The sequence below is a fragment of the Hordeum vulgare genome, chromosome 7H (assembly GCF_904849725.1).
Source record: "Hordeum vulgare subsp. vulgare chromosome 7H, MorexV3_pseudomolecules_assembly, whole genome shotgun sequence".
NCBI classification, from domain to species: Eukaryota; Viridiplantae; Streptophyta; class Magnoliopsida; order Poales; family Poaceae; genus Hordeum; species Hordeum vulgare.
This window is the reverse complement of record NC_058524.1, coordinates 530,786,868-530,797,417: the sequence shown is the minus strand read 5'-3', so window position 1 is coordinate 530,797,417 and position 10,550 is coordinate 530,786,868. Positions and strand designations below refer to the sequence as shown.

At 55.0% G+C, this 10,550-nt stretch overlaps 1 protein-coding gene across 1 annotated transcript; it reads left to right on the top strand.

Annotated features, from left to right (window-relative positions):
- Positions 1-228: 228 nt before the first annotated feature.
- On the top strand, positions 229-9,622 carry LOC123412635 (F-box/LRR-repeat protein 13-like). The gene is made up of 4 exons (XM_045105585.1): positions 229-1,156; positions 1,270-1,404; positions 8,577-8,649; positions 9,257-9,622. Exons 1-4 carry the CDS (start codon positions 326-328, stop codon positions 9,352-9,354), a joined length of 1,137 nt encoding a protein of 378 aa, XP_044961520.1. The 5' UTR covers positions 229-325; the 3' UTR covers positions 9,355-9,622.
- The last annotated feature ends 928 nt before the right edge of the window (positions 9,623-10,550 follow it).

Sequence of the window (10,550 nt, the reverse complement as noted above, 5' to 3'; positions counted from 1 at the left end):
GGAGAAAGAAGAGCGGTTGGTGGATGGATAAGGCGCTGGTTATGTGGTTAGGAAAAAGTCTGCTGCATATAGGTTGGATGATGAACGAGGACTATTTAATTAAAAGTGAATCCCAGGTCCCGCGCGCGACCGGCGGAAGACTCGGCCGACCCGCGGGTATAAACATTTACCATAACTAAATCCTCTAAATTTCAGAGTAGGACCGTGATTTCCCGTTTCGCCCCTTCATTTCAGTCTCTCCGGGTAGAACGTTCCAGCCAGACCAGGGCCTCCCTTTTCCGGCCAAAGCCCAACCAAACCCTCGCCTCGCCTCGCCACCGCCACCATGGCCGACGGCGGCGCTTCCCTATCCACCGCAGGCCACGGCGGGGTGGACCGCTTCAGCGCCCTCCACGACGACCTCCTCCGGCACATCATCACCCTCCTCCCCATCAGGTATGCCGCCCGCACCGCCGTCCTCGCTTCCCGCTGGCGCTACCTCTGGCGCTCCAACCGGCTCGTCCTCATTGATACCGACATCTCCGAGCCCGCGCACGACGCCGTAGTCCCCCGAGTCCTCGCCAACCATCTGGGCTACTTCCACGCCGTCTTCCTCTACGACTGCAGGCTCGCCTCACTGGACCGTGAGCTCCCCGACTGGCCGCGCCTCCTCGCCGACAAGCGCACGGAGAAACTCGTTCTCGCCTACAGATGGCTAATGGACCAGCCCAACCTCGCGCGCCCCCTTCCCGCCGACATCCTCCGCTGCGACTCGCTCCAGGAGCTCACGCTGCACTTCTGGACGTTCCCCAGCGGCGTCGAGGTCCTTCTTCCCCATCTGCGGATTCTCACCATGGCAAGGATTGTCATAAGCGACCGGGACCTGGAGTGCTTGATCGCTGCCTGCCCCGTTCTCAAGTCCCTTGGGCTCTTCGTCAACAGCTCCAAGCACGCCCGTCTCTGCAGCCAAAGCCTGATCGGGTGCACGATCGTTGGGCTGCCCAGGGTGGAGGAGTTCACCGTGACCATGGTGGACACGCCGCTCCTGGAGCGGTTCCACTTGTTTCAGCTGCTTAATGGTGTGGAGATCAGGATCACTCGTGCTCCCAATCTGAGGGTGCTGGGCTACCTGGATACAAGAGTTCAGAAGCTGCAGACTGGCAACAGTGTCATCGCGGTACGTCTCTCCAGTTTCCATCTCTCTCTCTCTCTCAACTTGAAATTTCGTATGATTATGTAGAACACTTGATGAGTAATGATGCATACATGTCTTGGTGAAACGCTTTGCAGTCAGACACAATGGTGAGGGCAAGCACTGTGGTTCCAAGCGTCAACATATTGGGGCTGACTGTGAATTTTGGTGTCTTTGCGAATATGGCTATTCCTAACCAGTTACGCGCGCAACGCCAATCGCTGCACATTGAGGTAGCTCCCAGTTCCTTCAGTCCGTCGATCATTTCAGTGTTATCATCAATTATTAGCAGCTTGATCCATATATATGTAACCAAACTGCTCACACATTGGTACCAACAGAGCCAACACGAGCACGGAGAAAAACAACAGCCCATCACTCTGTGTTGCTTGGCACATCCCCTCCAGCATAGCTAGCTAGCCTCCCTCTCCACCGCGCCGCGGGCCGCCCCGGCCGCGGCGGCCACCTCCCCGGCATTAATGGCCCGCAGGTCTCCCTCCGGATCCAGCAGTCCCTCGCGCGCCAGCCCCGGGCGCGCCCCTCGGCCCGTCGGTCCGTCCCTGGCGTCGCCATCGCAGTCGTCGCCATCGCAGTCGTCGCCGGATCCCGATCCCGTCCCCTCGCCGCGGATCCGGCTGCGGGAGGAGGGCTCCGGCCACGGGGCCACGGGCCGCAGGCCACAGTCCGCCGGTCCGTCCGCAGCCGCGAGGGGGACTTCGGTCTGCCCGGAGGGCCGGTCGGGTCCCTCGCAGTCACCACGCGCGCCGAGGCGGCTGTCTATTTCGCCATCTCCGCCGGTCGTTGCGTCGGATGGACAGCCGGGTCCTTCAGCGCGTCAGGCGACAAGGCTCCGCTCCATCATAGTCGCGCCGTCCCGATCTCCGGAGCCTCGGATTTCCTCTTCGGGGATGGACGCTTCATGGACAGAGGTGAGTCACCGTAGGCCTCGTGGCACTCCTGCAGGACCGCCGGTCGCTGCGAGGCCTCCTGGAGCACAGCGGTCGGCCCGCGACGGCGTAGTTAAGGCTCAGAGGCAACGCGAGCTCTTTTTATCCCAGTTCCGCGGCCGCTGCTTCCGTTGCCTGAGCAAACGCCACCGTTTAGCAGAGTGTAGGGATCCCATACACTGCATTATCTGCCGTCGGGCCGGGCACGTCGGCCGGCTCTGCCCTCAGAGATCCGGCACGGCACCAGCAACCGCCGCTGTTAGGTCGAGGTTGGGGCCTCCTCCTCCGGGGCAACCCCTGCAGGCCCGTGTCAGGTTCCCCCCTCCACCCTCCACTCTCGCCGCGGGTCCGATGGCTGAAGCCATGCTTCTCCACGTCGATCCCGCGCGCCGGCCTAGGGTCAGCCGCTCCGTGGCCATCCCCCCGGAGGTGGACCAAGCGGTCTTTTTCTTGCGCAACCACGCCGTCACGCTCTCTGCCGCCGACGGGGTTAACGCCTCGTCCCCCATGGCGGTTGGGAGAGCTCTGGAGGCTCAGCTCGCGGTCCCGGCGCACTCTCTCCGGGTGACGGCGCACCATCCAGAGCACTTCTTCGTCATCTTCACGCAGCCGGCGCACCAGGTCAATGCCGTGCGCCGTGGTTCTATCAGGGTAGACGGCGCCTCCTTCTCCATTGCCTCCTAGCACGAGCACGACCACGCGTCATTCGACGCCCTGCTGCTGCACGTCCGCGTCGTTATCGAGGGGGTGCCGATGCAATTCTGGTCCGTCGATGGGGCGGAGGAGATCCTCGGGAAAAGGGTCAGGGTGGACCGCCTCGACAGTAGGACGCTCGAGCGCGGCCACACCAAGACCTTCGCCTGCTGGGTTTGGACGAACGACGTCGCAAACATCCCCACCAGGCACACGCTCGGGGTGCTGCCGAGAGGGGCAGGCCCCGTCGAAGAAATGGAGGGCTTCTCCCCGCCCGACAGGAGGGTAGCTCCACCACCGGCCACTGCAGAGTATGAGATGCTCATCCACGTGGACAGAGTCGAGGACTGGGCGCCTCCCTCTCCCCGCTCTTCCCACTCCGGCCAGAGCGGGATCCCGTCCTCGGGCTCGGATGAAGACTCCAGGCCATTCCCGGCAGTATCCTCTGCTCCCTGGACGATGGGAGTGGAGGACGGCCAGAGGCCCGACAGACACCCTCGTCTGAAGCGAGCGCCTGTCGCCAATCTGGGCTGCCGCGGCCTGCCGCTGGGAGGCCAGGGAAGAGACCAAGACGGCGAGGACAACGGGGCCGGCGGCCACCGTTCGTGGAAGGATGTGCTGCTTCGCCGCGGTCGCCCCGCAGCTCAGCCTGCGCCTGCCGCGAACTCTCGCCAGCGCAGCAGGTCCCCCCCGTCGCGCCGTCGACAGAGGGACACCTCGGGACGCCGTAGCGGCGATAGGAGGGGCTCGGGGCCGCCGCGCCAGCCAATGCAGAGGGGCCGCTCCAGGCCTCTCCCGCCACCCCCAGCCAGGGAGGCCCCCGCGGCCGAAGGGCACTCGGCTGCCGATCGCGGCAGCAGGGGAAAGGATCCAGTAGATGACTTCTTCAGATCAGCAAAAAAGCCACTGCTGGCCCCCACTGCTGTCGACGGGCTAGCGGCGGACGTGCACGCGGCGTTAGAGGCTGTGCTCGCGGAACCGCTGGAGTTCGACAAGGAGGCGCTGGACAGGACGCCGGGAGAGGCTCTGCAGTTAGACGCCTTCAGCCCCACGCTCTCAGCCTCGGTGTCGGATTTCGGCCAGTTCAGCAGGGCCACCCCCTCGGCGGCTAGGACCCTCGAGGTACAGTTGGGGGCAGTGACCAGCAGGGTCTGCCAGCTGGAGATAGCTGCTCCAGGAGGCGCTGCCTCGACGGCCTCCCTCTTTGAGCCGCCGCTGCTGGACCGCCCCACCTCGGCTCCGCGGTGCTCGGCAGCGCCCCCAAAGAGCAGGGCCATCTCGGCACCTACCCGCCACAGCGCCAGGCAAGCGGCGGCCGGCTCGACAGTACCGATGGCGAAGAGACCCTCCCTCCGCATCGTGAAGGAGCTGGGGCTTTTAGGGCCAAGGGAGAAGATGACGGCAGAGGTGGCGAAAGCACTACTGCAACGGTTCGAGGAACCTCTGACGGACAGCGACATCGCGATCATAGCCAAGCTCACCCGCCTGGACGGCGAGGCACTTCGGGTCATGGCGCGGATGGCTGGCTCTGATGGGATCGCCGAGGAGGCCATAGTGTGATCATGGTAGTAGTCTTCATTAGCAGCTTACGGTGGCGGCCGGTCGCAGATCGGCTGGAGTTAGGTTTCAATTCTAGTTCACAGGATAGAGGGTTAGCTGTTCGTCGTCGCTGGCACACTTTTGGGCCTAAGGGTGGGTGCCAGCGATCCCTTGCTAAGTTGGAAGTGTTCATTATGGGCCCGAGGCCAAGTAGAGTTTGCCACCGTAGTATGCCTTTGTTTCTCCATGAGTGAACCACTAAGCCCGATCATGTGTTGGAACGTCTGCGACCTAAACAACCCGGCAAAGCGGGCATCCGTATCGGAGATGGCAGCAGCACACCGTGCCGCCATACTATGTCTTCAGGAAACAAAGATTGCTACTTGGTCTCCGGAACTAGTTCGCGAGTTAGGAGGTCAAACCCTCTCCGGCTGTATTGCGCTCCCGGCGATAGGCACTAGCGGGGGAGCCGCCATACTATGGAACAAAGACCTTGCTACCGTAACCTCCCACGCCATAGGAGAGTTCGCAATCACGGCTAAGGTTTGCCTGCTTGGCCAACGCGATAGCTTCTGGCTATCAACGGTCTACGGGCCGGCGGATGACGCTAGAAAAGATAGATTTCTCTTGGAGCTCTCTCGATCTGCTCCGCCTGCAGCAGAGCCATGGCTTATCAACGGAGATTTTAACCTCATTTACGAGGCACGGGACAAAAACAACCTAAATCTAAATCGCAGACTCATGGGCCGATTCAGATCAGCCTTAGATACGACAGGGTTGAGAGAGATCAGATGTAACAACCGTAGATACACCTGGACAAACGAGCGTCGAAATCCCACACAGATGAGCATAGACAAGTTCTTCTGCAACCAAGCATGGGAAGGGCTGTTCCCATCAGCCTCTCTTCAGGCGGCAGCCTCGGCCACCTCTGATCACTGTCCCCTGATCCTAGCAGACACCAGCACGGTACCTAGGGCGGCGATCTTTAGATTCGAAAACTTCTGGCCGGCGTTCCCCAGATTCCACGACACGGTCGCTAGAGTATGGAATCGACCAGTACAAGACACCAACGCCTTCCAAAGGCTGAACACTAAGATGGTACGCACCGCCAGGGACCTAAAAATCTGGAGCAAAGGTTTCTTCAGTGATGCCAAGCTCCAGTTCCATATGGCAACAGAGATAGTTCTAAGGGTAGATGTAGCACAAGAACAACGCATCCTCACGGACGCTGAGTTCAACCTAAGAAGGCTTCTCAAGCTCCGGTTACTAGGCCTAGTGGCTCTCGAACGTGCCCGCCGACGGCAAGCATCCCGACTCACCTGGCTACGGCTAGGTGACGCAAGCACTAAATTTTTCCACGCCAAAGTAAGAGCAAGAAATAGAAAAAACTTCATACACTGCCTTCAAGTGGGACCGGAGATAGCTACAACGCACGAGCACAAAGAAGATGCAATATACCAACACTACTGCAACCATCTTGGGGCCACGGTAGATCGCCACACGGGCATAAATTGGGACAGGCACAACATGCCGTCAGTACAGGATAGAGGCATGGACAACCCCTTCACGGAGGAGGAGGTTTGGGAGGCGATCAAGGCATCCCCGTCGGAGAAGGCTCCAGGCCCCGATGGCTTCACAGGGGCTTTCTACAAAGCCTGCTGGGGTACCATCAAACAGGACATCATGGAAGTCTTTCATAGTTTTTACCACCTGGCCAGGGGCGATTTTAGCAGCCTGAACACGGCCATGATTGTACTCCTCCCAAAAAAAGAAGGCGCGATGAAGGTGCAGGTCTTCCGACCGATCAGCCTAATCCACTCAGTAGCTAAGATAATCGCCAAGGTTCTAGCTACCAGACTATCGGGGGTCATCAGCAGCATCATCTCCCCGGCGCAATCCGCCTTCGTGAGCTCCAAGTCAACACAAGATAGTTTCCTGTACGTACAAAACGCAGTACGCTCGCTGCACCGAAAGAAGAGGCCCGCGCTGATGTTCAAGCTCGACATCGCCAGAACGTTTGACAACGTCTCTTGGGAGTACCTGATAGAGCTCCTCCAGCGGCTAGGGTTCCCCTCGCGTTGGCGCGATTGGATAGCTCTCCTTCTCAGCTCCGCGACATCGGCAGTCATGCTCAACGGCTCCGTCGGCCCAAAGTTCAGACATAAAAGAGGGCTCAGGCAGGGGGATCCTCTATCGCCCCTACTGTTTATCATAGCCATCGACACACTGCATAGGCTACTGCAGGCAGCAACGCAGCTAGAGATCCTAGCGCCGCTGCCAGGAAGAGATATCACGTTGAGAGTTAGCCTCTACGCGGACGACGCGGTCATCTTCGCCAACCCTGACAAGGGGGAGATCGACGCCCTGTTACAGTTACTGCGGGACTTCGGCCATGCCACGGGCCTGCACGTAAACCCCGCCAAGTCGACAGTCTCCGCCATACGCTGCAACGACATCAACCTCGGCGACGTCCTTGGAAACTTCGGGGGACAGACAGTAGGCTTCCCGGTGCGGTACCTAGGTCTGCCCTTGACGATAGCTAGACTCCGCTTAGTGCACATACAATACATCCTTGATAGGATCAGGGCCAGAATCGTTGGCTGGAAGGGGAAGCTTATGAGCATCGCAGGCAGACGGGTCCTAGTTCGCAGCGTCCTCACCGCTCTGCCTACTTTTGCCCTCGCTGTGCTCCGAGTACCGAAGAAATTCCTAGACGACATAGATAAGGCGAGAAGGCGCTTCCTTTGGGCACAAGATGACCCAGTCACCGGGGGTAAATGCAAGGTCAACTGGCCTGGGGTTTGCTCGCCAATCGACAACGGAGGCCTAGGAATTTTGGAGTTACATAGATTCTGTAGGGCTCTCAGGCTGAGATGGCTTTGGCTGTCTTGGACTAGCCCAGACAGACCATGGATTGGCTTGCAACTACCATGCGATAACGGCGATAGGAACCTTTTCTATGCCTCTACGGCGGTTTCACTAGGAGACGGGGCAACGGCCTCTTTCTGGCACTCCTCCTGGACGGGAGCGGGAAACCTTAGATCGGAATTTCCAACGCTGCACAAACACTCTAGAAAGAAGAACCGTTCAGTGAGAGAGGCCCTCCATAACGACACATGGATAAAGGACCTTGCCCACGGCGACAATGCTCACATCTGGGCAGAGACGCTTAGGCTGCATAGATGGTTGCAAACTTCAGGGCCTCACCTCCAGGAAAACTCCAGGGACAGCATCTCTTGGATTCACGAGGCGTCAGGGCTATACTCCGCTAGCTCATCGTACAAGGCCCAGTTCCAGGGGCACACAAGATCACCCTTTAGAAAGCTGATCTGGGCTTCTTGGGCACCTGCTAGACTAAAAATCTTTTACTGGCTGCTATTGCGGAACAGGCTATGGTGCAACGACCGCCTGCAGAGGAGGGGATGGCCAAACGGGTACTTTTGCCAACTCTGCCTCCGAAATCTGGAAACGGCCGATCACTTGTTCTGGCAATGTACGAAGGTGCTTGAGGTATGGTTACTGTCGTCGGCTAGACACGGCTGTGTCTCGCTTAACCCAGCGGTATGGAAACACAGGAACACACCACACGATATCATAATGGACATGATAAGCAAAGCCAGGCCAGAGCACAAGAAAGGGATTAGGACTATGATTGTGCTTATTTTAGCACAAATCTGGAAGGACAGGAACGACTGCACCTTCAGACTGAAGACTCCCGCCGTCAGAAACATAACGAATTCCATACAGGATACCATGGAGCTTTGGAGGCAGGCAGGAGCGGCCTGCCTCGTGCACCCCTTCGGGGAGCAAACGGGAGTAGTCACGTAGTGGGCTTTCCCTTCGGGGACGGATGTATCTTATTCTTTTTTGTTTCTTCTGATTTTTTCCTTTGATCCGTCATGGATCGCCACCACCTTGCTATATTCCCGCTCTCTACCTGCTTCGTTTTAATATATGCCAGCCAGCAGCTGGATCTTTCAAAAAAAAAAAAACACATTGGTACCAATTTGCAGTCTGCACTGCATGATCCATCTGTAACTGCCGATGAACCCAGTGGGGAGAATCATGCCAACTTCTGGCAGGAGACCAGGCCTATCTGTTGCTTGAGGTCACATGTCAAGAAGATGGTTATTCACAATTTCCGAGGGGATCAAAATGAATTTGAATTCCTCAAGTTCGTTGCCATGAATGCCCAGGAGCTGCAGTCCTTACTGGTTGTGTCGCAGGAAGGAATTTTTTCTTCAGCTGACAAGGTGACTGAGATAAAAGACGAATTACAGTGTCTACAGTTCCCAAGAGGTATCTCTGCAGTGCTACCTAAAGCATCTAATCTTACAATCGATGACCCTTTTCAGTGCTGAATTCATGGTTAATTTGCTGTATGTTTAGATGCTAGATCCATGCTTTTTGAGGAATCATTAACTGTTCTCTGCAAGATCTTGCTGTTTAGTTTGTAGGCATGCCTTATCTTGAGATACGGCTGAGTTTTTCAACTACCATGAGTATGTGTAAGAATTGAAGCTAGCAGAAGTACTTGAGAGATTAGTGGTACTTTCATGTGTCTGCAATATGAAAGCAATAATAGGCTTCTGGATATAGTGCACCTGTTCTGTAGCAGGTGGCGTTTTATTTGCGTTGCTCATGTAGAATATCACCTCTGTCAGTTTCGTTAACTATGCATTGCTCTTGTGACCCCATGTTGTGCATCATGTTTTGTGTATTTGGGAGAAAAATGGACATTGCATCGACTGGTAAAAGCATATGGAATAAATACCTTATGATAGTAGATGTTTTCTTTCAAAAAAAGACTTGGCCGATTAGTTGAGCAAAACCGGAGCTTACATATCCTGATATCCATACATATACATTGCTATGCTATCTGCTTACTGTCTACATTTTCCAACAGGTATCTCTGCAGTGCTACAGGTGTCACCTGAAGCAGATACTGCTTTGCGCTCGGAGAAAGCATTCAATCTTACAGTTGATGACCCTTTTGACTGCTGAATCCATGGTTATTTCGCTGTGTGTTTACATGATTGATCCGTGCCTTTTGAGGAATCGCTGACTGTTCCTGTAAGACTTGCTGTTCAGTTTGTAGGCATGCCTTCTCTTGAGATATGCATATGCCTGTACTTTTCTGCTACCATGAGTATATGTAAGAATTGAAGATTGCAGAAGTACTACGTGACAGAACACTGGTATTTTCATGTATCTGTAATATGACAGCAACGTGCTTCTGAAATCTGAATACAGTATGTAGGAATTGAAGCAAGCAGAAGTACTTGATAGACTAGTGTTATTTTCATGTATCCGTCTCGATATGACACCATGGCAGCAATGTGCTTCTGGATATAGTGCGCCTGTTTTTTAGCATGTCTATGGTTTCATTTTGTTAGCATTGGTGATGTAGAACGTCACCTCTGTCAGTTTCGTTAACTATCATTTGATGGTCAGAGTATACTGAGCTTGGTTGGACAGGACCCGGATTTGTTCCTTTGGGAATGTAGGCACTTTCACATCAGAGTATATGTAGTTCTGTTTGTGATCTCATGTTGTGTGTCATGCTGATTTCAGTTTCGACCTGATTGTTGCAACCGAAGACGTCAAGTGCAGCACCAGATTGTCATTTTTGCGACAATCCCGATCTAGGTTAATGGTGTGAACTAGTGTTATAAGATGATTTTATCTGTCTGTTTTTCCATATAATCTATTTCTACTGTTTATGAAGTGATTTATCAGTTTCTTTAAAATATCATGCTACTGATTGCAGCAGGCTACTTACATCTTGATTTTGATTTAGAAAGGTCTGTCACTCATTTTTGCTTGCCGCTTTGATTTTTGGAACAGTTAGTAACCGACTCTCCAGATGGGGTTATGTGTATCTATAATGCAAGCGCACATGCTACTTATGTTGCATACAAAAGAGAATACTGAGCCTAAGTTTGTACAGTCTGAAAAGTGTGCAATTTTGTAAAACACCACTGATTTCCTGGCAACTAATCAACAGTTCCATTGGTTTTTCTTTGTTACAACTTAGTAGTTTTGATATTTATTTTGGACCCGAATAGCAGGCGTTCGGTCGGCTGGGAGGAGGGCCAGTCGAACGAATTTTAAGATATCTTTTGTTTAAAATTGCCACGTTACCTTTAAGGAGGTGTTTGGTTCCCAGTTTTTCACCCGCTACTTGATTACGTCGCAAC